Here is a 27,094-nt window from a genome sequence, read left to right as displayed (position 1 = left end):
CTCCTGTAGTTGCATGTGCATCAACAAGCCACCAAAAGACATGACCAACTAACATTAGTATCCATATACACAGATGAAGAGGGACTTCAGTTCGACTGGGACAATACATCCATTGTGGGACAGGCTAATCAAAGACACGCACTGGAATTCCTAGAGGCCTGGCATTCAAACCAGAACCCAACTAACAAACATATCGATTTGGAATCCATTTACCAAACTCTCAGAAAAAGAACCAGAAGTGATGTCACCCACTACAACAGACTAACACAGATAAATAGCAAGCGGGACATAACACCAGCACTTCACCAGAGGCTCACTGATGATGTTACCTAGCATGATGACAAAACACCTGAGAACAAATCTACCAGATCAGCGAGCAAACTTACAACCTGAGCTCCAAATCGCAAGTAACAAGCAGGTTAAACCAAGGAGAGCCAATGGATGCTAACTACCTGGACTTCAAGAAGGCCTTTGACAAGGTGCCGCACAGAACACTACTGAGTAAGATAAGGTCCTATGGTGTCAGAGGCAAGGTGCTAGCATGGATAGAAACTTAACTGTCTGGCAGAAGTCAGACAGTGACGATAAAAGGTTCAGGATGGCAGCCGCTGGCAAGTTGTGTTCTGCAAGGCTCAGTATTGGACCACAACTTTTCACTTTATATGTTAACAATCGAGCTGAAGGTCCTGAGGGCATTCTGGCTAAGTTTGCAGATAAAACAAAGATAGGTGGAGGGGCAGGTAGCAATGAGGAGGTTGTAGAAGGTTTTGGACAGGCTAGGAGAGTGGGCAAAGAAGTGTCAGCTGGAGTACAATGTGGGAAAATATGAGGTCATGCACTTTGGTAGGAAGAATAGAGGTGTGGACTATTTACTAAATGGGGAGAAAATTCAGAAGTATGAAGCATACAGAGACTTGGGAGTTTTATTCCAGGATTCTCTCAAGGTAAACTTGCAGGCTGAGTCAATAGTTATGGCAGCAAATGCAATGGTGGTGTTTATTTTGAGAGGACTTGAATATAAAAGCAGGGAGGTACTTCTGAGGCTCTGTAAGATTCTGGTCAGATCACAGTTTTGGGCCTCATATCTCATGAATGACGTATTGGCCATGGAGCGTTCAGACAGTGAGGATAAAAGGAGGAGGAGGTTCACGAGAATGGTCCTTGGAACTAAAGGCTTAGCACGAAGAACATTTGAGGACTCTAGGTTTATACTCGGAGTTTAGAAGGTTGAGGGGGAATCTAATTGAAATATACAGAATATTGAATAGCCTGGACTGAGTAGATTTTGGGAAGATGTTTCTATTGATAGAAGAAACTAGGTCCCAAGGGCATAGCCCTCGAGTAAAAGGAAGAGCTTTTAGAACAGAGATAAGGAGAAACTTCTTCAGCCAGAGAGTGGTGAATCCTTGGAATTCACTGCCACAGAAGGCTGTGGAGGCCAGGTCATTGAGTATATTTAAGACTGAGATAGACAGATTCTTGAGTATCAAGAAGATCAAGGGTTATGGGGAGAAAGCTAGAGAATGGAATTGTGAAACTAATCAGCCATGATTGAATGGCAGAGTAGATTTCATGGGCTAAGTTGCCTAATTTCTGTTCCTATGTCTTATGCTATTATTAATGCCTGAATTAATTTGCTTATCTGACATGGCAAGAGGCAATTAATGCAAACTATGACTAGTTGAGGCCATAAATTTTAATATTCATTCTGATAAAGAGAATGACCTGCCAATGAATTGCAATTTCACACCTGATGAGTGGCATTACTGAATCAACGGATTTATTATTAATGCAATTGTCCCTAGCAGGACTTCATATTCAAAGAATTAGACTCTGCTTCTTAAAAGAAAAACAGTTACTTATTCTGCCTGCTGTACATGTGGCAGCAGCTATTTTTTTTCATTATTGCACAGTTGAATTTGGATCAAAGATGCGAAGCTTTCAGCTTCGTTTTTATTTAATTATTCATGAGACATAGATTTCTCTAGCTGGGCCAGCATTTATTGCCTATCCCTACTTGCCCTTGGAAGATGCTGATCTGCTGTCATTTTGAAATACTGCAGTCAATTTAGTGCAGGTAGACCGATGGTACTGGTAGTGAGGGAGTTCCAGGATTTTAACCCAACAAAACTGAAAGAATGGCAATATATTTCAAAGTCTGGATAGTGAGTGGCTTGGAGGGGAACTTGAAGGTGGTTGTATTCCCTTGTATCTACTGCTCTTGTCCTTTTAGATGGCAGTGGTCATGGGTTTAGAAGGTGATGTCTAAAGGGAGCTTTGGTGAATTTCTGTATATTGTAGATGGTACACACTGCTATTATTATGCATTGGTTGTGGAACGGGGTGAATGTTTACGGATATGGTGCCAATCAAGCAGGCTACCTCGTCCTGTAAGTTTTCAGGCTTCTTGAGTTGGAGCTGCATTCATCCAGGGAAGTGTTGGGTATTCCAACAGAATCCGGATTTGTGCCTTGTAATTGTGGATAGACTTTGGGGAGTCAGGATGAGAGCTACTCACTGTATGATTCCTAGCCTTTCACCTGCAGTCGTAGTTCTCTATTTTAGTGCAAGATGCCAGCAGACAGTCCAGCCAGAGCTCCTCTGCTCTACCTGTTCTTTTTCTATTTTTTCTGCCTTTTTTGTTTCTCCTTTCAGCGTTAGGAGAATGGAGGAGCTGGGGAGCTCCAGAGTGGACACTGGTGAGGGAAAGCAGACCCAGAGCATGAGGATACAGTCCTGGAGCAGAGGCTGGAGTGGTGGAAACAGACCTGGAGTGGCCACCTGTGTAGAGCAACCAGACCTGGAACAGCGACTCACGCAGGGCAAACAGACCTGGAGCAGTGACCTGTGTAGGGCAACCAGACATGGGACAGCAACCTGCGCAGGGCAAACAGACCTTGAGCGGCGATCTGCGCATGGCAAACAGACCTGGAGCAGTGACCCGTGCAGGACAAACAGACCTGGAGCAGCGACCTATGCAGGACAAACAGACCTGGAGCAGTGACCCGTGCAGGACAAACAGACCTGGAGCAGTGACCCGTGCAGGACAAACAGACCTGGAGCAGTGACCCGTGCAGGACAAACAGACCTGGAGCAGTTTCCCGCGTAGGGCAAACAGACCTGGAGCAGCGATCTATGAAGGACAAACAGACCTGGAGCAGTTACCCGCGCAGGGCAAACAGACCTGGAGTAGTGACCCGTGCAGGACAAACAGACCTGGAGCAGTTACCCACGTAGGGCAAACAGACCTGGAGCAGTTACCCGCACAGGGCAAACAGACCTGGAGCAGCGACCTATGCAGGACAAACAGACCTGGAGCAGTTACCCACGCAGGGCAAACATACCTGGAGCAGCGACCTATGCAGGACAAACAGACCTGGAGCAGTTACCCGCGCAGGGCAAACCGACCTGGAGCAGCGACCTATGCAGGACAAACAGACCTGGAGCAGCGACCTATGCAGGACAAACAGACCTGGAGCAGTTACCCGCGCAGGGCAAACAGACCTGGAGCAGCGACCTATGCAGGACAAACAGACCTGGAGCAGTTACCCACGGAGGGCAAACAGACCTGGAGCAGCGACCTATGCAGGACAAACAGACCTGGAGCAGTTACCCGCGCAGGGCAAACAGACCTGGAGCAGCGACCTATGCAGGACAAACAGACCTGGAGCAGTTACCCACGGAGGGCAAACAGACCTGGAGCAGCGACCTATGCAGGACAAAAAGACCTGGAGCAGTTACCCACGCAGGGCAAACATATCTGGAGCAGCGACCTATGCAGGACAAACAGACCTGGAGCAGTTACCCGCGCAGGGCAAACAGACCTGGAGCAGCGACCTATGCAGGACAAACAGACCTGGAGCAGCGATCTATGCAGGACAAACAGACCTGGAGCAGCAACCCGTGCAGGACAAACAGACCTGGAGCAGTTACCCACACAGGGCAAACAGACCTGGAGCAGCAACCCGTGCAGGACAAGCAGACCTGGAGCAGTTACCCACGCGGGGCAAACAGACCTGGAGCTGCAACTCGTGCAGGACAAACAGTCCTGGAGCAGTGACCCGTACAGGACAAACAGACCTGGAGCAGCGACCCGTGTGTGGCAAATAGACCTGGAGCAATGACTCGCGCAGGGCAAATAGACCTGGAGCAACGGCCCATGGAATGCAAACAGTCCTGGAGCAGTGACCCACGTGGGGCAAACAGTCCTGGAGTAGCAGCCTGCGCAAGGAAGCAGTCCGGAGTAGTGGCTGGCAGAAGGAGCAAGTCCCAGGCAGAGGCCAGCTTGGGGAGCAAGTTCCACCTGGAGGCCGGTGTGGGAAAGCGAGTCCTGGAGGAAACATGGAGTAGCTGAGAGCCAGTGTGGAGCAGAGCAGGGACATTTGTTGGATTGGGGTGTGGCGCGGGTGACCAGACCACATGTAGAAGCCCCTGCGCTGAATTACTGCAGTGTAATGTTTATTTGTAATTTGTTTATCTGACTGTAATGTCAGACTATGTCAGACTTTAACTATGTCTCATTTCTAACTAAACTATGTAAAGTCATGTAAAGTTTTTAATTCCTCTTTTGTATCTAAGGTTTGTACCTAGGGATTTGTACCTAAGATGTCGCCATAAGAGGCAACATTGTAAAATATTTCATTGTACTCCTGTACTTCTGAACTTGAGTACATATGACAGTAAAGGATATTCTAATTTTAATCCAATTCAATTTGTGATCAACGATGAACATCAGGATGTTGGTATTGAAGTATTCAGCAATGATAATGTTATTAAATATCAGTGGGCAGTGGTCAAATTCTCTCAAATGGTCATTACTGACACTTGTGTAGTGTGAATGTTACTTGCCACTTATCAACCCAAATTTGGATGTTGACCTCGTCTTACTGCATTTGTACGTGGGACTGCTGCCGTATCTGAGCAGTTATGATTAATGTTGAACATTGTCATCAGAAAACATCCCCACTTGGATATTACGATGGAGATAAGATAATCAATGATGGTTGGGCCGAGGTCATGACCCATAGGAACCTCTGCGCAGATATCCTGGAGCTGAGGTTACTGACCTTCGACAACAAAAGTGACTTCCTTTTTTGCCAGATATGATTCCAACCAACAGAGAGTTTTGCTCCTGATGCTCATTGATATGTTTATGCTAGAGCTCCCTAATACCACTCAGTCAATTGTAACGTTGATGTCAAGGATAGTCTTACCTTACCTCCAGAATTAAGCTCTCCTAACTAGATTTGAACCAAGATTGTAATGAGGTCAGGATGTGATTGATCCTTGCAGAACACAAACTGAGTGCTCTCATGAATAACTTCCAGGCTCTGCCCACGGCGCCTTGAAAAGACAAGCCTTATGGTTTTGTGAGTTAATTGCGCAGAGCAGTTGCAATAAAGATGATGAACTAGTCACGCAAATAGATATAAACAGTAATGGTGTAGTTGGAATTACAGAGACATTGCTGCAGAGTGACCAGGGATGGGAACAGATTATCCAGAGATGTTCAGTTTTTAGGTAGGACAGACAAAGAGGGAGAGGAGATGGGATAGTATTGCCGGTCAAAAAGGACATTAATCTAATAGCATGGAAGGATATCAGCTTGATGAAGTGGAATCTATATGGTAAAGCTTAGAAATAACAAAGGGCAGTCCCGTACATGCTGCAATGCTCCAATGAATCACTGTGCAAACTGTAGGAACAACATACCATCTTCAAACTAGGCACTTTACAACCTTCTAGGCTCATTATTGAATTCAACAGTTTCAAATTGTGAACCCATTCCTTCCATTTCTTTTAGCTTTGCTTTGTCACTCTCACTCCCCTTCCCCCACCCCAATGGGACTCTATTCTTTCTAGTCTGGCAGTTAGACACACATTCTGTTCTGCCATTCTCACATTCTGATCACTCAAGATCTGAACTATCAACATTCTTTCTCCCCCAGCACACCAACCCCAATTTGGACTTGAAATGTTTACTTGCTTTCTCTCCATGGATGCCAGACCTGCTGTGATCTCCAGCATTTGTTTTACACTTTGTTGTTTGGTTTGACAAGGTGAGGATGTGTGAATCTGTTCCTATCTTTTCAATCTCCACACTTGACCACAGCAAGATTCTTTGTTGTTTTTAGCACAAGCCTACACCGTAGCTCTAATCAAAATGTAATTACTCTATGCCTGTTGTATCAGTAATGAGCCATTACAAAGTTTTCTTGAGAATAGAATAGAAATTTATTGTCACAGTACTTTTATTTTAAGTCACCCCACCATAAGATGCCTACATCAATGACGAAGTTGCACATAATAAAAAAAATTAAAGGTAAGATAAAGTTCATCACAGTTCAGTTAACAGCACCTGGCGTCAGGGAAAGCCACTCAAGGAACGACAGAATACCCTGAAGATGCAACTGGGATGAGACTACCACACTGGGCTGCTGGAATACTGGATTGGAAGCCTCCACCAAAGAAGACCACCATGCCAGGCCGAGACCACCAGTACTGGACAAGACTGCCTGCTGGACCACTGGAATACCTGGACACCAAAGGTGAAGAAGATCTCCATGCTGAGTCAAAACCACAACACTGGATGACTGGAGCCTTGGCCTAGCTTGCAAGTCTGCTCCGGGGTGCTAGCCTGGGTCCTGTTCTTCAGTCACCAGGAGGTCCCAAGCTGGGATGCAGCCGTGTCCATTGCTGCCACCAGAGGCCTGCTCCTTCATCTGCCATTCTGCAAGCTTAAAAGAAAACAAAACAAGGAAAAAAAGAAAAACAACACAAGTAAAAATGTAAAAAGAGAAAGAAAGATGACAGGAGCAGATGAGCCCAGGGCTCAGCCCCTCTACTCCATCTTGACGAAAAGAAAGAGCAATATTATTATCTGCTAAGCCAAAGAAAAATAATAGTTGTGACACCAAAAACATACAGATACAAAGTTAAAAAGAGCAAGTGTCCAGTAGAAAAGGGAAATAAAAGGAATGTACAACTTAAATCCTTACAGTGTCTTTGAGATGTGCAGCTTTAACCAAGACCCCTGATGTTTAATTGATTTCTTATATCCTCTGCAGTGGTGAATATTTCAGTTGCCCTTCATGTTCTCGGTGTTCTATTGTTTTGTTTTAATCAGTTCTGTCACCGGACACTTTCCCTTTTTGAGAGGCCAAGAGAGACCACTTTATTCAACTAATTCCAGTCACCAGTCTACCTCCCAATTCTTCCAAACAGCTCCCTTAAGGACAGACCATTTGTGTAATTCCATGTCTCAGTTCATTGGATCCCAGTTTGCTAATTGCAGGTGATGTCTTTCATCTCTAATATGTGAAACATCACACAGATGTAAATCTAAATAGATGATATATTTTCCAAAACTGACTATGTGGACTAGTTTCAGTGTCTTTTCATTAAAAAAATGTTACTTTCAGTTCAGGCAAGAACCCCAGCAGGAGATTAACAAGTTGATGGAGTAGGCAGATAGGTGGTAGATGAGGTTTAATGTAGAGAAGTGTGAGGTGATGCTGTGGTCAGAATAACAATGCAAGACAAAAAAAAGGGGGTACAGTTCTAAAGGGAGTGCAGCAGTAGAGAGACTGGGGGTATATGTGCACAGATCATTGAAGATATGTAGAGAGAGTAGTAAATAAAACATAATGCTCTCGGCTTTCTTATTAGGAGTATTGAATACAAGAGCAAGGAGGTGACTCTGAACTTGTACAAGGCACTTATTAAGTCTCAGCTGGAGTATTGTGTACAGTTGTAGGCACCACATTATAGGAAAGATGCAAATGCATTGGAGAGAGTGCCAAATGATATCTTAAAATGGTTCCATTTATGAGGAAATTCATGAGGATAAAGGGAAGAAGTTGAAACTATTTTCCCTGGAGAGAAGGCTGAGAGGAGATTGGATTGAAGTTATCAAAATCATGAGAGGCCTTGACCAAGTATGTAGAGTGAAGCTACTTGTAAAAGACACAAGAACAAGAGGACATGGATTTAAAAAAGTGATGTGTAGATAAAGCAAGGGTGATGTGGGATGAAACTTTTTCACACAGTCAGTTATTAAGGTATAGAATGCACTGCTTGGAAATGTAGTGGAGACAGGTTCAGTTGAAGTTTTTTGGATAGTAATGTTGTGGAGGGATGTAGAAAAGGCAGGAGATTGGCACTCAGTAGTGATGTTCGTTTGAAGAGTTGGTGCAGGCATGATGGGCCAAGTAGCCTCCTTTTACGTTGTAGTGATTCTGTGAATTTATTTATTCCATTTCAGTTTCACAATGTTTGGCTATTCTGTGCAGTCAGCTGAATGCTAACACTGTTTTGTCAGTGTTTATTCTTTTTAAAATGGTTTCAGTCCATGGACAGCTAAGGTATTAAAGTCAGGTAGGAGAAAGTGAGGACTGCAGATGCTGGAGATCAGAGTGTGGTGCTAGAAAACCACAGCAGGTCAGGCAGCTTCCAATCCTCAAGAATGCCAAAATGCCAATTCTCCCGCTCCTCAAATGCTGCTTGATCTGCTGCACTTTTCCAGCACTACACTCTCAACTATTAAAATCTGGTCATGGAATTTGAAATTCAAGAGTCCATTTTGTTCACAATTTGATGTTATAGACTGATATCAGAGACTTCTCCTGAAACAATGATTACCTTCCTGTTTATAAGGTAGGAGAAATGCTCTCCTCATGATAAATTCATAACCTGTTTAGTACATTTATGGTTTCATTACCTAAAATACACAGAGCAAATATGCCTTTATGTTACGTTTCACTTTTTGTTTTAATCATTTTTCTACACTCTCCACGTGGTGATCTATAGTATCAATTTCCAAGTTGCATGACGAAGAGTTTAGTTTGTGAGGAATCAGGGTAAGCTACTTCCTTATTGTCATACATTCATTTAATTTCACATACAGTGGGAACTCAATTCCAGATGATGAAAGGTCCACTTCCACTTTGGCTAAAATAATAACCGAAAGAACTGTGGATGCTGTAAGTCAGAAACAAAAACAGTTCTAAGGATGGGGCACCAGACCTGAAACGTTAACTCTGATTTCTCTACACAGGTGCTGAGCTTTTCCAGCAAAGTCTATTTTTGTTTTGGGCTAAAATGATGGTTTTTTAGCTCTCTCTGTATTAGTTAATAATATTTCCTTGAATTGCAAGAAAGACTCATTTTCCATTTTGAAAATTACATTGGGAATATTTCTAGCAGGTTAAATCCTCCTTTTACCCCAGATCCACAACTCCTACCAGTTCCCCATTCCTATACAACCACTTCCTGCAGGTTTCCTAGAAGTACAGCCTCAATTCTTGCTGAATTCTAGACCCAGAAAATTGACTTCTGCGCATAAAGATAATAAGTTGTTGGACAAAAAAATCTCAATTCCATTTGATTTATGTGATCTGAACTTCAATTTCCATGAACTTCAGTATTCATAACTGGGGTTCCAATATATTAAACTACATATATATAGCAATTTCAGTGATGTTTTGAAGAATATTAAAATATAACATGGAATATCTAATATTTTATTGTGCTGTACTTTATAAGGTATGTGTTTTCAAGCATTTATGGAGGCCATCTTTCACTTGGCACAGAGGAGATATAAAACTCCACCTCTGCGTGAGCAAGTTGAGGCACTGGTCAACTTTTGTGAGTATCAGCTGGAAGTCCAGGAAGACAAACACATTCTGTATGGCCGTGGAACAACAGACCAAAGATTGAGCTTAACTATGTATCAGCCTGAAGGGTCTCGCTCGGGTGCTACCAATCACATGCACTTATTAAACCGTATGAGCATGTCTAATAGATTGCCGGCATCATCATTACCTACATCTGCGGATCAACAGCTTGTAAATTCAATGAGTTCACGAGGTATTTCTTAAAAGCCACATGTATGTTAACACCTTCACTGTAACATTTTAATTATCCTGTTAAGGCAATTCTTGCCACCACCTACTTGTGAATAATTAATACTGGTTGTGCTTTTGTTTTATATTCTTACATTGTAAGGAGACGTAATTTGCTAGAGCAGAACTTAATGCCCATTCAAGGCCAAGTAGGGATACACAATATATGCTGACCTATCCAGTGACACCATTACCTGTGAAAGAATAAAAAGTCCCCCCAATTCATAATTGCCCTTACTAATGATGGTATAGCCATTGGTAAGAACATGTTTAGGCAATGAACTTTGATTTTTTTAATATTCACTGGCTGGCTAGCATTTACTGTCCATACCCAGTTGCCTTGAGATGGTGGTAGTGAGCTGTCTTCTTGAATCATGCTACTCTACATGCTGTAGGAAGACCCACAATGCCCTTCGAGAGGGAATTACAGAATCTTGACCCAGCAACAGTGAAGGAATGTTGATATATTTCCAATCAGATGGTGAGCGGCTTAGAGGGGAACTTGCAAGTAGTGGTGTTCTCATGTATCTGCTGCCCTTGCCCTTCAAGGTGGAATTCATGGGTTTGGAAGGCGCTGCCAAAGAATCTTTGATGAATTTCTGCAGTGCATCTTAGATTGTACACACTGCTGCTATTGAGCGTTGGTGGTGAAAGGAGTTTGTGCTTGTGGATGTGGTGCCAATTAAGTGGGCTGTTTTGTCCTGGATGGTGACAAGTTGATGTTAATTCGAAAGAACCTCTTAGCATAATCCCAGGTTTAATTGGTTGTGAATACTATTTTTATTTGGTCATTATCAGATTATTATTAACACAGTAATCATTAATTATGATTTATTTCATTTGCCCACAGTAACTGATTGCTCGCCCACAGCTTCCTTCAGTCCCAATGGATGGGACAATCTGGGCTGCAGGTTTTGTCGTAATGCCAACCAATCCTGCTCTGTGATTGGTTTAAGTGATGTGCGTTCTCAACGGCTCAAGCTGACACAAATTTTGCGTCCATCTGTAACGTCATACTTTATGTAGCAGCCCAGCTTTCGAATGGCGGTTCCCCTCAACCTAAATCTCCAGGACTCACTCCTGCACACTCACTGGGAAGTTAGCTCTTCATTCCTAGGACAGTAGTAAAGGATAAATAATTTCAAGCCAATTCTGCTGAAGTAGAGTTATTATACCTGCATTTCATATTGATTATAACCCTGTATTTCATACTTAGAATCATGTGTGGTTTATTTAAATAAAAATTAAAGCAAGCACTTTTCAGGTCCCTTGGAACTCCAGATTCAAAACAATTTGCATTTAATGTGAAAAACCAGCCACCACCTGGCTCCTAGCCCTAATCCATTTATATCATTTTATTAAACGAATTTCATAGTGGATGTTTTCCCTTATTTTTGAGTTGCTGATTGTTCTATAATTATTATTGACATGTTGTTATCATGTTCCTGAATCTTCTGTCAATTACATCATATGGCAGATGTTCTGTGTTTTCTAAGTTCACTTTTTTTTAAATCAGCATCACAGGATCACCACACTGGCACAAAATGAGCTCCTCATTTATGTAATCAGATTTTCTGTGAATTAACACTCATTGGGCTAGAACTTACTGTTGGTCATAATAGTAGATAAGTGCTGAATGCATCTCCATAGCATTTGTCCTTCCACTATCAAATGGATTAACAGCTTTCCCAAAGTAGTGGATGGAGGAATGTAATACATGTATTAAGCCTTCATCTATTAGAAGCAATTATTTAAACCTGTATTTTTCCTTTATTTCTCTTGTTTATAGTACAGTTTTTATGGTATTGTGATATTCAGCTGTATTCAGTCATGCATCCAGCAATTCAGCATAAATCAGGAAATGTGCATTGTGTATTGCATTGTTAAGAATGCACATTCCTACAATAAAATTATTTTATTGCAAGGTTTTTTAAAAAAAAAACTTTAGAATTAAAGTTATGAACAAACTCTAGCAGCTTCTATGCCACTCACTTCAAATTTCATCAGTAAATGTAGCAGGGTATCCGGTCATTAAAAATCACACTAACAAGCAAAGGATGTTAAGCTCCATCTTGTTTTCTTATTGTCAGTACTAGTCCGAACCCTTGCTTACCCAGCATTAGAACTGACAGAGAACATGCTGCTCTTTATTCACTTGCTGTGAAAATAAAGCTCAATAATTCATCCATTGGAAAAGTGACATTAACAAGCTTCAGTCATCATCAGGCAGAACTATACATTAGAAGTAGTGGTTGAGCCAATGATAATACTTAATATGCCACTTGTTTATTTGAAGAATAAACAATAAATAATATGCATTGGAGCATCGTCTTCATGTAAATAAAAGTTACCTGAAATTTGGTCTTTTTTCACATCAGTCCCATCTCTTATGTTAATGACATTGACATGTTGGTTGGTTATAGTTCAATAACACCAAATTCTTTATGAGTGACTCTGGTTAACTCAGTTTTATAGTTCTCTGGTGCACTGCATCTATCTCCATCTTTGACCATCAAGAACATCACAGCTGAACTATACCTCAAACCATAGGGAAAATGTTCACCACAGTTAAACACAACTCTGTTCACATTTTTAATCACAACTAAATATGGATAGCAATCAGCAGCAAGAAACTCTATCCAGCCATCACCATCACCACTCTTCCCCCCCCCCCCCCGCCATTTCCCTTCCTGACTCTCACCTGACCAGCTGAGATCATTTAACTCAGGACATACCTGTGGTCTTCCCCAGTCTGTAGGACTCAATTGTTCACAATGTGGATGTGCTGAGATGTAAGAGTTTAAATAACTTAAGCTATCTTGAAATATGTAATTGAGATTCGTGGGTGGAAGGCAAGTAATGATTATTGTTGGTACTGTCTAGCAATTTTTATGGTCCAGTCTATTAAGATAGAAAGCAAACACTGATTCATCCATCATATGTCAAAAATAGTTTATAGCTTTTTTCTTCTCTCATAATACCATGTGTACAAAGGTACTCAGCCTGAAAATTATTTTTCAAATGAAATGGGTTTGGAATTGTAATAATTGACAATATGTGTTATAATCCTCATACAGACATATGACTTCTGATAATTTTTAGTTGATAACTGAAAGATCTCACATTTTGATATACTCTTACTGTAATAAATAGCTAAAAGCATGACTAGCTAAACATTTTTTAGGCAAATGATGCCTTAAAGTACAAACAATTCATACTTTCTATTGAGTTAGTCTTTCCAAAAACAATCCAGAGTTGCTGCCAGTTTCCTTCGGGTTTCCATATTCCCACTTTGCCAAGTACTATCTGTTTTTGGAGAGTTCCTTAATCAAACATCAGTAGTAAAACTTGTTCCAATGATTGATGTCCCCTGACCATGCTCTGTTATTGATTGACATGTAGGGAAACTTGTAATCTCAATAATAGCTCCCTCTGCCCTTTTCCCTGTGGCAATGTGCAACATAATAATCGTGTATCCATGTTGAATTGCTAATTAGCAACTTTGGTCCCGATTCATTTTCATCTCAGATCTAAACAGTTTATGGCACAAGTGTTACAACTCTGTAGCTTTTACATCTTCCTGGTATTTTGGGAGACCTATAGTCTACTCATTGTAAACATTATCTCCAATAGTAAATACGTTACACTACCATCCTAGCAAAAACAGTTCTAAATTTCCCCTTGATCTCTAACAATCGAATCACTCAAGTTGTGAGGTAGATTTCAGAACAGGTCATTTGACATCCTCCTTTATTTACCCTAAATTTAAAGCCACAATCCCAAAATATAATAAATCTCATAATTGTAAAACCTGAAATTAAAAAGTGACTCCTGTTTACTTTCATCTTATAACCTTGTGGAGGAATTTTGTTTCTATTGGAAACATTATAGATTTCACTGGCCTCTTCAGAATGATATTTTTCTGAGCCTGTAATAGCCATCTGCTCCATTTACTAGATAAAGATTAAAACCTGTCAGTGATAAAGTGATGCTTTAACCTTTGTCACATAGCAAGCGGGTTTTTGTTCTAATGTTTCATTCTCCTCTGCTTATTATATAAATTTGATGAGTTAACTTGCTTTTAAGGATGATAGACCGTGATGATATTTGTTATTAGCATATTCAATATGTGTGGCTGTGATACACGTGCATCTAACTTGAGCACTTCCTTCTTGAAGCACATTTAATACAGAACCAGTTAACACCTTTCCAATCTCTACAGTTAATTGAATGCTAGTTAGCTTTAATTTCAACAGAAGATTGCAAATCCTTATCCACCCTGTAGTAATTTTGAGAATGAGCAATTGTGGAAGTGCTGTTATCTCCAGATATTATATAATGTGGTAGCACATTCATTGTTATTTAAAATGTAATGGCACAAATGCAGAATATTATCAGGTTAAATACTTTTCTCACCTTTGAAACCATGCCCTTCCAAACAGCAGCAATCTTAATCAGAATGCTGCTCAAACTTTTCTCTGAGTCGATGTTTCTCAGCATTTCTTGCTAGATCTTCCAAACATGTCTTCACCAGAAATGCACAGCAGAGCACTCCTCAGAGAGTTCCATTTTACTGTAATAGAGTTTGGGGAGTGGGGGATGACAAAACGAAGACCCTCTTTTTGATGGTTTAGTTGCAGTATGGAACTTTAAATTGTCCCTTGTGCATGTTAGTGAATGGGTGAGTGATGAAAGAATGACTGGGTACGATGGTGGGATAGCAGTTGGGGGAGATGTTAAGTGAGTAGGGTGGCATTTTGGTGAGATGAGAAAGTGGTGAGGGTCAGGAGACAGTCTGGTCAAGTCCAGAGAAGGAGCCAAGTCAGGGACTAGTCAGGTGGGGTGGTTGAGGATAACCATGTCTGCTCAGTGAGTCTAGTTATGTGTCCAGGAGCGAATGTAGTTGGATATTGTCATGGAAAGTTGGTCAAGAGGTCAGGGTCAGTCAGATCAGGTCAGGAGAATAGCAGGGTGTTCGGTGGGTTTGTCAGAGTGTCATAAGGATTAGATGCATTTGGGGTGTTGGAGGGTGGTGAGGAGATTGTCAGGTTTGGTCAATAAGTTTGACATGGGGTCAAAAAAGACATCAGGGAGTCAGTATGAGTAAGTAGGTCAATTCTATCATGAGCTAGAAGTTCGACGAGGTTCTATTCTATTTTAACATATCCTAGGTAACTATCCAAGTTAGTATCATGGAACTGTCCAAAGTGTCCAATTCTAACTTAGAAAATTCCTCTGCTCTGTGGAATTCTCTAACTATCAGATATCTAAAATTCCTGTACAAATCCTATGGAGATGAGCATGTTGGTACTGTTGCAGAGTCCTGACATGCATCTTTAGTTATACATCCAGTCTCCCAACATTCTGGAATAGGTGCGCCAACAATGAAAATTAGTTCTGAAGAAGGGTCACTGGACCTGAAACAACTCTGACTTCTGTCCACAGGTACTTCCAAAGCTGCTGAGATTTTCCAGCAATGTCTGTTTTTTATATAAATTAGTTGATTTATTGGCTATCCTATATTAAAGTAATTTATTTTTGTAGTAAAAGTAAGTATTTGCATAATAATGTTGAAACTCTGGATTTATTCTATAAATGTTAGTTTAGGTAGGATATTTAACTTGACCTAATATAATTTCCTTTGAGACTAGAGAGGGTTGTTTATTATCAATAGTTTCTGTAGAAGAGTTAAGAAATTGTTACAAGGACACTAAAATAAGAATACATCAGATTCAGTAATAAAAATTTTATTTCTATTTTAGTTCAGTCCAAACAGCTTAGGGAGAAGGGAAATGTCAATGTGTAAGGACAGTGTAATATATTTGATGTCGTCTTCATAATCCTTACCAAGGTCTTTGATTGAATCTTTCATGACAGACTGGTCAAGAAAGTAAGAGCACATGGGACCCAACGCAAAGTGGCATGTTAGATTTAAATTGGGTGAGAGGCAGGAAGCAGAAGGTGATGGGGGCTCAAAGCTGGCACCTTTGCTGTTTATGATGTATGTTAACAATTTCAATTTAAATGTAGTGGTATTATCAAGAAATTCAAGGATGACATGAAAATTGTTAGCATGGAAAAAGTGAAGAGAATAGCCATAAACTGCATGAGGATAGGAATGGACTGATCAGGCGGGTAGAGCTCTAGCAAATGGAATTCAACCTTAAAAAGTGTGAGATAATGTACTTGTGGAAGACTAACAAGGTAAAGGATTATACTACGAATGGTAGGAGCATGGAAAGTCCAGAAGATCAGAGGGACCTTGGCGTACATATCCACAGGTCCCTGAAGGTAACTGGGCTAGATGCTAAGGTGGTTATGAAGGCATATGGGATATTTGCCTTTATTAGCTGAGGCGCGGAATACAAGATTAGAAATTTTATGCTGGAACTGTATAAAATGTGGTTTAAGCCAGAACTGGAGTACTGTGTGCGGTTCTGGTTCCTGCATTACAGAAAGGATGTGATTGTACTAGAGAGGAAATTCACTAGGGTGCTGGAAGGTTTGAGCATGAGGAAAGATGGATTAGTGTTGTTTACCTTGGAGCAGCAAATGTTGAGACAGAAACTGATGGATAAGATGAGGAGGACATGAATAGGGTGGAACGGAAGGCACTTTTTCCAATAGTCGTGTAGTCAAAAACTAGGGGTATCGATTTAAGGTAAGAGATGCAAAGCTAAGGGCAGAGTTGAGAAGAAATACTTCCACACAGAAAGTAGACGGAGTCTGGAACTCTGAAATTGCCTGAAAGAGTGGTCGAATCAGAAACTTGTAATACTTAAGCAATACATAGATGTTCACTTGTGTTGCCATGGCCTGCAAGGCTATGGGCTGAGTTGGAAAATGGGATTGGTATAGTCAGATCTTTGTTGACCAGTGCAAATACACTGGCTGAATGGCCTTAATTTGTGCTATTAATGTCTATGCATCCATGAAACAAGAGGAGAAACACTGGGAAGCAGCATAGAAATGCAGAACAAGAGGAAAGGGGCCTGGGAGGGAGGACAGCATGATTTTGGGGAAATCACATGAGAAGGCAACATGAGAATGGGAAACAGAATTTAAAAAGATGATGAGAGGAGAATAGCACAGGGATCAGGTATATTGTATGGAAGATGACACTGGAATGAAGACAATGGCATCAGAGGTGAGGTTAGCAATGTAGAGAAGACCAACGGGATAGTGATGGCAGTAGGCAAGTGGGAGAAATGATGACAGCATCTGAGGGATGAGTTTGGCCAGCACTGGTAGGAGTGGCAGCATGGAAGAAGAGGGAAGATGAGTAACTTGGAAAGAAGAGGGGACAATGGGTAGGGGGTGAACCTTAAAGAATAGAAACAGATGGCATGGAAAAAAGGGAGGCTGAGAAGAAGGAGGATATGGAAAAGGATATGTATGTCCTGAAGTCATGGAATGAGAAGAGGAGGAGGCATGAAACAAATTGGATAGGAAGTATAAACTATTATTCAGATAGGAAGTAAGTACTTTTACAATCAAGATACTAAATTCGCCACAAATGTTTTATGGGTCTTTGCTAGCTACTGCATATTATTCGCTGTATCTTATTCTGTTGCTAAGGTATAACTGTGCTGCTTTAAACTTGTAAGATTTTAGTTGCATAAATTGATTTTGAAATCAATGACATTCAAATTCCTAGGTCAATGAGAAAGTAATTAATTCCTTACCTTAACAGTAACAATTACTTTTCTATCTCAACCTTTTACCCAGATTTAAAATACCCACTTTAAAATGTTTGATGGTTTCTAATGTAAAAACTAACCTCTAGCTCATGATCTGCTCAGAATTTCCAGTATTTTCTGTTTTTGTTTAATCTTTTCACATCCACACTATTTTAGTCCTTGGTGTCAATTTTTGTAGTTTACCATTAAAAAGCAATGAAATTCTCAAAATGGAATAGCAACATTGGATTGAATCTTACAGTTCAGACTTTGTCAAAAGAATGTATCAGGTTTTTCAGAGGGTTTGTTGCCACAAGGCCTCCCATGTTTTTTTCATTGTATCTTACCAAATTAACCTCATAACTACCTATCCGCTCCTTGATGTTGTTTTTGTCTGATTCTAATCCCATTTTATTACATGCAATTCCAAAATAAATCACCACTCAATGGATATCCTAGAATTTACCGGCAATCTTTACGCCCGCATCTTTAAAAGGACTTTGTGTACCTGGACAAGCACTGTCAATCCAGAGCTGCCCTACATGATTATCCCAGATTCTCCTAACATTATCCCAGATGTGGCAGACAGTGACATTGTTGCTCCACAGACGAGACCTAGAGGTTTTGTTGAACGCAGTGGTGCAGAAGTAGAACTCTCCCAGCAACAGCAATAAAGGCCATGACACCACACCATGCCAGTCTGGTCTGAGGTTGCCACAAGTTTAAAACAATCTCAGCCATCTGGAGAAATGCCCAGAAATGTAGGAAGAAGGACAATTACCCTCTCTACTCTGCCAGCATAAGTGTCATCATCTTGTATTCACTTCCCACTGAGGCTCATGTTCTGCCACTCACTATTCCCTGAAACGTCTTCCTTTACTTGCTCTCACCTACCCAACCCCTGAGATCACAAAACTCTGCAATCCTTAACAACTGTCTCCATTTGCATCTGTTATTGCTGTGCCAAATACTTTCATCTTCCATAAAACTGACCTCTCATTCCAGAAAGAGAACACTTCAATGGGACGTAAAGAGTCGGGAAGGATGGTGGGCTGCCTGATATTCAGCTCCTTGCCCCTTAAAGTGAAGAAGATCCTGAATCTGCTTGTCCAAGTGGCTGAGTGATCATGTCCAAGTCTTTGGACTGGTATTGGAGGCTGCCCTTGACCTGCTGTACAGGAAACCCTGAGTGAAGGCTTGAATTGACTGAGGCCTGCTACAACTATGACAAGCTTCCTGCATTTGTGCCTATGCTGAACAATGAGGCAAGGTAATGTAATAAAAGTCTGGTATCTCTGGAGCCAAAGAAGGCAATGCAAGCTACAGATGCTGTCAGTATCCAGGGAAACATTGAGTGAGTGAGCACTATGATAGCGAGTGAAGAATCTCAGGATGCAGCCTGGTCCTCTCCATGAACTGAGTGTCTCCTCCTGAGCACGCAGTGCCTTTTGCAGCAGCATTAGAGTGGTAGTTGTTGGTGCAACCCTGAGGTGCAGCATTAAAATGCAGAAGTAGCCTTGCAAGTGGGTTGGAGATATACCATAAGGGTTCTTCAAAACTGGCACTATCAGATGCCAATGTTTGTGGACTTGGGGTGTGAGTGGCCAGCGCTTGCCCTGAGATGTTGGTGCCCGTTCACCAACGTGAAGGTCCTCTAAACAAGCAGGGAGCTGAATTCACCAAGTTCTCACTTTGACTTCCATGTCAAGCTCTCTCTTCTAAATTGTTTGACATATTTGATAAGATATAAGGTTAAATATCAATGATGAGTTGTTTGTTACAAGCAATAATTCCCCCTTAACTGGCAACTCGCCACTGCCTAATGAAAAACTGCACTTGCTGCTTGTCAAAAGCATAAATGATGGCACAAGATACTCCTGACATTGAGATCAGCTTTACTGTGCATCTTGACCAATTATGGCACAAATCTCGCCATTGCCCATAATGCTCAGACCCATGTAAGTTTCCACCCCATTCTCTTAGATACTGTAATTAGCATCATTTAATTAAGGGGCCAACCACTGAATTCTTTCCTTTGTTCTGGTGGTTGTGATAATAGCCGCTAATAGTGTCGAGAGTGTAATGCTGGAAAAGCACAGCAGGGTCAGGCAGCATCCGAGGAGCAGGAGAATTGACGTTTCGGGCATAAGCCCTTCATCAGGAACATGAAGATCTTATGCCCGAAATGTCGATTCTTCTCCTTGGATGTTGCCTGACCTGCTGTGCTTTTCCAGCACCACACTCTCGACTCTGATCTCCAAAATCTGCAGTCCTCACTTTCTCCTCAATGCTAATAGTGTGAAAGATGCAGAAATCTTTGGCCTTGCAGCAAGCACCATTAGAATTACTAGTAATTTTGCAAAAGAAAAATAGGAAAGTTATATGTTTGGAGATTGTAGATCTATCTTTACCGTCATTTTTGTACTAGCATTCTGAGTCATATTTCATTTTAAAGTTAATTACATGTCCATCATCACAGTTGTTGCCAGACCTGTGGAATATTTCCAGCATTTTCTTATTTTTCAGATTTCCAAATGTAATCATAGCTGGTAAATCATTGAAGCAACTTAAAAGGGGTTGCATGTAAGGTACAGTGTAGTATTCTGCAATTTAAATAGAGCTTTGTTTGACCTGACCTGTCTGTTGGTGTTATGAGAACATCCTGAGGTGAGTCAGCAGCTAATAATTTGTAGGTATATGAAGATTATTAAAGGATATTCTACTAGTGATTCCCTCAATTGTAAAGATGTTATTCACTGACAGTAAATTTGTTTAATTTTTCTGAATAACTTTGAGGTTTATCAGGTGAAAATGTGAAATATCCTTTCAAGTGATATATTTGACTAGTGATGCTTTTTCAGGGGGACATTTTGATTGATGCACGCAAAATAAATATATGTATTTTTATTCATGCACATTTATTAACACTTCAGAATCTTATTTAAATCTGTATAGACCTTGAGCTGTAGATTCATGATTCCATGATAGAAACCTTTCTATTTTTGATTGCTGATGCATGGCAGAGATAATACAAATTTTGCAGTCTGCGAGGAATATTAAATACACATTCTTATTCAGTTGTATTTATCAATAAAAATCTGTCAAACTAAGAAATGCAATCCTCCATTAATTACTGCACAATAAGTACGATAATGTAAACTAATATAGAAATGGAGTTTTGCTTGTGAAATTTAGAATGTGAGCATAATACAGTGTATAAACTTGCACTTTACTGCCTTCTTTTCTGATGCATGGGTATGAAAACCTGTGAATACATATCAGGATATCCATACTGCTGTGGCTGTATTTAATATTGATCTGTTGGCTTAATTTTAAGTTTTGCAATATACAAATACTGAAAGGTGTTCACTATGTACTAGAGCATTTATTAAAACCAGATACAAAATTAAACAAGTATTAGAATACATTATATTTCTTATTCTAGGTTGATTTTTTTTTAACGATTTAGTAGTTAGATCAGTTTTACCAAGGTGAGAATATGCATATGAATTTACCTAGATAAAGCCTGTCAAGGATTTTCTTCTGTTTGTTTTTGATTGCAGTGCATTAAGTTGCTGAAGCCTCTACTGTAAATACTCTATAAATTTGCATTTCATTAAAAATATTTATTAAATACCTAATTAGCGTGTCTGTCCATCTGACCTACATAAATTACACATGATTAATTTACTTGCATTGATGAAGTGTGCGGACTTATTTGGGTTGAGTTTAAATTCCAGACAAACATAGCTGGAAAAGTGAAAGTAATATTCCTTTTATTATCATCTTGGAACAACAACTTTCATTTATGGTTGCAATGATCTCAATTTAGTGACATGAAAATATGATCCTTTGTGATATTTTCAGTGTAGGAGACATATATTTGACCAGAACAATTTAGTATAAAACCAATACTCAACCTGTACAGGTTTCAAAATAAATAACTTTTATATTTTTAGAATTGTGCTGCTGCTGGATAAACAGCATCACAAGAGCAAAGGACAAGGGCAGGAGGTCCAGAGAACACTGGATGTCAAAGGAATATCAAGAATTGTGTAAAGAAAAAGGAAGCATATGCCAGTTGCATTGCATTAAAAAGAGGGAAGGATGTTGCTTAAAAAGGAAATTGGGAAGACAAAGAGGGGCCTCGAAATACATTTGGCAGATGGGATCAAGTAAAACCCCCAGGCTTTTAATAAGTACTGTAGGAGTAAGAAGATGACTGGAGAAAAGGTGAAACTATTAAAGACCAACGGGACAAGCTGTTCATGGAGCCAGTGGGGATAGATTAGGTTTTAAATGAATACTTCTCACTCATATACATAGAGGAGACAGACTTTGTAGGCATGAATTTCTAGGACACATTAAAATTAATAAAGAGAAGGTATTAGACGTTTTGACAGATATACATGCACATAAATCCCCTTGGCCAGTCAAGATTTATTCCATGATGCTATGAGAGGAAAAGGAGGAGATTGCTGTGACTCTGGCAGAGATATTTAATATCTCGCTGACCACAGATGAAGTGGCAGATGATTGGAAGATAGCTAATGTGGTTCCTGTTCAAGATGGGCAGCAGGGACTGGCCAAATAATTACAAATCAGTTAAGTTTAATGTTAGTGGTAGGGAAATTATTGGAAAAAATGTGAATACAAGATTAATCAATATTTGGAAAGGCAGCAATAGATCAGGGATAGTCAGCACAGATTTGTTAGAGGGAGAGTCTGTATGACCAATTTAATTGAAAAGGTGAATACATATATTGATGAGGGTAGTGCAGTTGATGTGATTTACATGGGGTTCAGTAACTTGACAAGCTTCCACATGGAAGGTGGTCCAGTAGGTAAAAGCCCATGGGATCCAAGGAAAATGAGCAAACTGGATCCAAACATTGGCTTAAAATTAGGAGGCAAAGAGTGATGGTAAAGGGTTGTTTTGTAATTGGAAGCTTATGACCAGCAATGTACTGTACTACAGGATTCAGTGCTGGGACTGCGGCTGTTTGTTATTTATATTAATGACTTGGATGTAAATGTACAAATAATAAGTTTGCAGATGACATGAAAATTAGATATGTAATTTGGTGGGAGCAATGGCAGATGGAATTTAATCCCAATAAGTGTGAGGCAATGCATTTTGAGAGATCTAATAAGGGAAGTTCATACCCAAATAATGGTAGGTCCCAGTGAAAGTACTGAAAAACAAAAGGACCTTGGTGTTAAGTCCATAGATCCCTGAACGTATCAGCACAGGTAGACAGGATGGTGAAGAAGGCATATGGGATGCTTGCCTTCATTTGCTGAGCATAGAATGTAGGAGCATGGAAGTCTTGTTACAACTTTATGAAACATTTGTTAGGCCACAGATGGAATTTTGTATACAGTTCTGGTCATCACACTATCAGATTGCATTGGAGAGGATACAGAGGAGCTTCACTAGGGTATTGTCTGGGATGAAAAGTCTCAGTTATGAGGAAAGACTGGATAGAGGGAGTTTATTTTCCTTGGAACAATGCTGGGGGTCGGGGAAGATGGTGTTCTGATAGAGGTATACAGAATTATGAAACATATAGACAGAGTAGATCTTGAGACTCTCTTCCCCATGTCTAAGATCAAAGGACTTAAGTTTAAGATGAGGCGCAAGTGGTTTAGAAGAGACATGAGAAAGCATTTTTGCACCCAGAAGATGGTAGATGAATGGAAAGTGCCAACTGAGAGGGTAGTAGAAGCAGATACCATTGCAAAATTTAAAAGCATCTGAATGAGAACTTAAAATGCCAGGGCATAGTAGGCTATGGACCAAGTGCAAATAAATGGGATCAGTGTAGTTTGTTGCTCAGTTTAGACATGGTGGGCTGAAGGGTCTGTTTCTATGCTGTATGATTCTATGACACTTCGACAGTTGTGGCTGGCCATTTAAAGTTACTTTAAAGAAAAACCTTTGCATCTACAGAAATATAATTAATAACAATTCTAAAATATTATGTAATTAAGGTGCTCACCCATCAAGTCTTCCAAAAGACCAAAGCATTTAATTCTAGTCTGTTCTGAGTTAATTCATTCCTCAGCCAATACAGCAGCTTTGGGTGTGACAGCATCCTTGACTGTTTGGTTAATGATGGACAAGGAATGAGGCCTCGGGGGAAAGGTTTCACGAGAGCACTAGTTCTTGATAGCAGCTTAAAAGTGCACTAGAGGGATCGTGGGTGAGAACAGGATAGCTCTCAAGCACTCCATGAAATAGGACTATACGATGTACGTCAGACACAATGTAATTCTAGTACTGCTACTTCAGAGGAACTGATGGATGTGTAAACCCACCAGCAAATTAGAAAGGGCACTGAGTATTGATTGGTACCAGAAATCCTAGATGATATTCCTCTGTCATGCACAGAAATATTAATATCACGGTGGCTCAGTGGTTAGTACTGCTGCCTCTCAGCGCCAGGGTCCTGGGTTCAATTTCAGCCTCAGGCGACTGACTGTGTGGAATTTGCACATTCTCCCTATGTCTGTGTGGGTTTCCTCTCACAGTCACAAAGATGTGCAGATCAGGTGAATTGGCCATGCTAAATTGCCCATAGTGTTAGGTGCATTAGTCAGGGGTAAATGTAGGGAAATGGGTCTGGATGAGTTACTCTTTGGAGGGCCAGTGTGGACTTGTTGGGCCGAAGGGCCTGTTTCCACACTGTAGGGAATCTAATCGAATTGTTAAAGCCAAACTAAAGTCAGATATTGTAGCACAGATTGTGGATCGCATAGAATGTTATTTGCTCTGAATTATAGTGGTTAATGCACATTCTTATATATTGGCACTTGGCAGCTTTTAGCATTGTTTTTACTGCACAGATATTTCATGGAGTTCTTGTGGTGCAGTATTAGTTTCCCTACATCTGGGCCAAAAGGTCCAAGTTCACATACTGCCTGCCATGAAGTTGTGTCATAACCTGTCTGGACAGGTTGATTAAAAATAATTTACAGTCTTTCAGAGATTTTATTATGTCCTCTTTTATACCCTCTTCTCACTTCCATTATCTAAGAGACACTAGTATTGTCAAGGTGTTGTGCAGGCTTTGGGTTCTGAGGTAGAATGCTTCAAAATATCTGATAGGCAGCTGAATATGTTTTTACCTTTTTTCTTGCCAGGATGTGGTTCCATTCCATTTCAATTAAAATGATTGCAGATAATCTTTGATGTTTTTGTTATCTTATTAAATAGTTTGTTCTTCTGCCTTCAAAAGGCAATTATGAATGCTAAATTGAGAAGTATCATCTAGCTTGAGAAGCAATTTGATGGCGTTTTTACAAAGAATTGCTTCCAAATTTACACAGAATGACCATAGGAGGATGGTATCAAATGTCCGTATTACAGAGGAGGAAATGCTGGATGTCTTGAAATGCATAAAGGTGGATAAATCCCCAGGACCTGATCTGGTGTACCCTAGAACTCTGTGGGAAGCTAGAGAAGTGATTGCTGGGCCTCTTGCTGAGATATTTGTATCATCGAAAGACTGGAAGTTGGCAAACACGGTGCCACTGTTTAAGAAGGGTGGTAAGGACAAGCCAGAGAACTATAGACCAGTGAGCCTGACGTCGGCGGTGGGCAAGTTGTTGGAGGGAATCCTGAGGGACAGGATACACATGTATTTGGAAAAGCAAGGACGGATTAGAGATAGTCAACATTGCTTTTTGCGAGGGAAATCATGTCTCACAAACTTGATTGAGTTTTTTGAAGTAGTAACAAAGGATTGATGAAGGCAGAGCGGTTGATGTGATCTATTTGGACTTCAGTCGGCATTTGACAAAGTTCCGCATGGGAGACTGATTAGCAAGGTTAGATCTCACGGAATACAGGGAGAACTAGCCATTTGGATACAGAACTGGCTCAAAGGTAGAAAACAGAGGATGGTGATGGAAGGTTGTTTTTCAGACTGGAGACCTGTGACCAGTGGAGTGCCACAAGGATTGGTGCTGGTTCCTCTACTTTTTGTCATTTACAGAAATGATTTGGATGTGAGCATAAGAGGTACAGTTAGTAAGTTTGCAGATGACACAAAAATTGGAGGTGTAATGGACAGCGAAGAGGACTACCTCAGATTACAACAGGATCTTGACCAGATGGGCCAATGGGCTGAGAAGTGGCAGATGGAGTTTAATTCAGATAAATGCGAGGTACTGCATTTTGGGAAAGCAAATCTTAGCAGGACTTTTACACTTAATGGTAAGGTCCTAGGGAATGTTGCTGAACAAAGAGATCTTGGAGTGCATGTTCATTGCTCCTTGCAAGTGGAGTTCCTTTATTGGTCAGAGTATTGAGTACAGGAGTTGGGAGGTCATGTTGCAGCTGTTCAGGACATTGGTTAGGCCACTGTTGGAATATGGCACATAATTCTGGTCTCCTTCCTATCGGAAAGATGTTGTGAAACTTGAAAGGGTTCAGAAAAGATTGACAAGGATGTTGCCAGGGTTGGAGGATTTGAGCTGAAGGGAGAGGCTGAACATGCTGGGGCTGTTTTCCCTGGAGCATCGGAGGCTGAGAGGTGGTCTTATAGAGGTTTACAAAATTATGAGGGGCATGGACAGGGTAAATAGGCAAAGTTTTTTCCCTGGGCTAGGGGAGTCCAGAACTAGAGGGCATAGGTTTAAGGTGAGAGGGGAAAGATATAAAAGAGACTTAAGGGACAACCTTTGCACGCAGAGGGTGGTACATATATGGAATGAGCTGCCAGAGGAAGTGGTGGAGGCTGGTACAATTGCAACATTTAAGAGGCATTTGGATGGGTATATGAATAGGAAGGGTTTGGAGAAATATGGGCCGGGTGCTGGCAGGTGGGACTAGATTGGGTGGGGATACCTGGTCGGCACAGACGGGTTGGACTGAAGTGTCTGTTTCCATGCTGTACATCTCTATGACTCTATGAATCTAACTGTAAGGGAGAGAATGATGAGATGCAATGATGGAAAAATGGGGAAGGCTGGTGATGGGTTGAAAAACAATTATTTTAGCAAACAAGGGAAATTATACTTATGAACCTTTACACATAACCTAAAACAAATAAAGTGGTTGAACGTGCCAGTTCATAATCCACAGAAAAAACAATGAGGACTATCAGATTCTGTGGCTCTCACTCTGCCCTAACACAGAACCCAATGGTTTGTAATAACTGCAGATTTATTGTTTCACAAACCAAGAAATTGTTGGATGTCTTGCATTACTGAACTTCTGGAATTGCTTTTAATAGTAAAATTATTCAGGGATGACAAAACCACCCATTTTTAAAGGAAAAAGGCATATGAATTAGGTCCGTGTAAACTTTGTACATTTCTGGCACTGCAAGAACTTCAGCAAAACTTTGCTGACAATTGTAGGGGTTTGAATCTTCCATCATCTACTGTCATTCTCGATATGGTCTCCTTTACACGGGGGACACAGGATGCCAATTTGGGGAACGTTTCAGAGAACATCTCTGGGACACACGCACTGAACACCCCCACCGCCTTGTGGCCGAATAT

The 27,094-nt window shown here is 40.7% G+C and overlaps 1 protein-coding gene across 4 annotated transcripts in view; it reads left to right on the top strand.

The window, feature by feature from the left end:
* Positions 1 to 21,222, top strand: part of ttll11 (tubulin tyrosine ligase-like family, member 11) — a 220,687-nt gene extending 199,465 nt beyond the window's left edge. The window contains exons 9-10 of one of the 4 annotated variants that reach the window (XM_043720260.2): positions 9,544 to 9,645; positions 10,753 to 21,222. In XM_043720260.2, the coding sequence (XP_043576195.1) occupies positions 9,544 to 9,645; positions 10,753 to 10,928 (278 nt within the window). In that variant the 3' untranslated portion in view covers positions 10,929 to 21,222. Of the gene's footprint in view, positions 1 to 9,543; positions 9,868 to 10,752 lie in introns of all 4 variants that reach the window. The other 3 variants (XM_043720262.2, XM_043720259.2, XM_043720257.2) reach the window with 3 other exon arrangements.
* The last annotated feature ends 5,872 nt before the right edge of the window (positions 21,223 to 27,094 follow it).

The sequence above is a fragment of the Chiloscyllium plagiosum genome, unplaced genomic scaffold, assembly GCF_037043375.1.
Source record: "Chiloscyllium plagiosum isolate Xiang-an unplaced genomic scaffold, Cpla_swu_hap1 HiC_scaffold_21, whole genome shotgun sequence".
Lineage (NCBI taxonomy): Eukaryota > Metazoa > Chordata > Chondrichthyes > Orectolobiformes > Hemiscylliidae > Chiloscyllium > Chiloscyllium plagiosum.
This window is presented reverse-complemented; position numbering and strand designations above follow the sequence as displayed.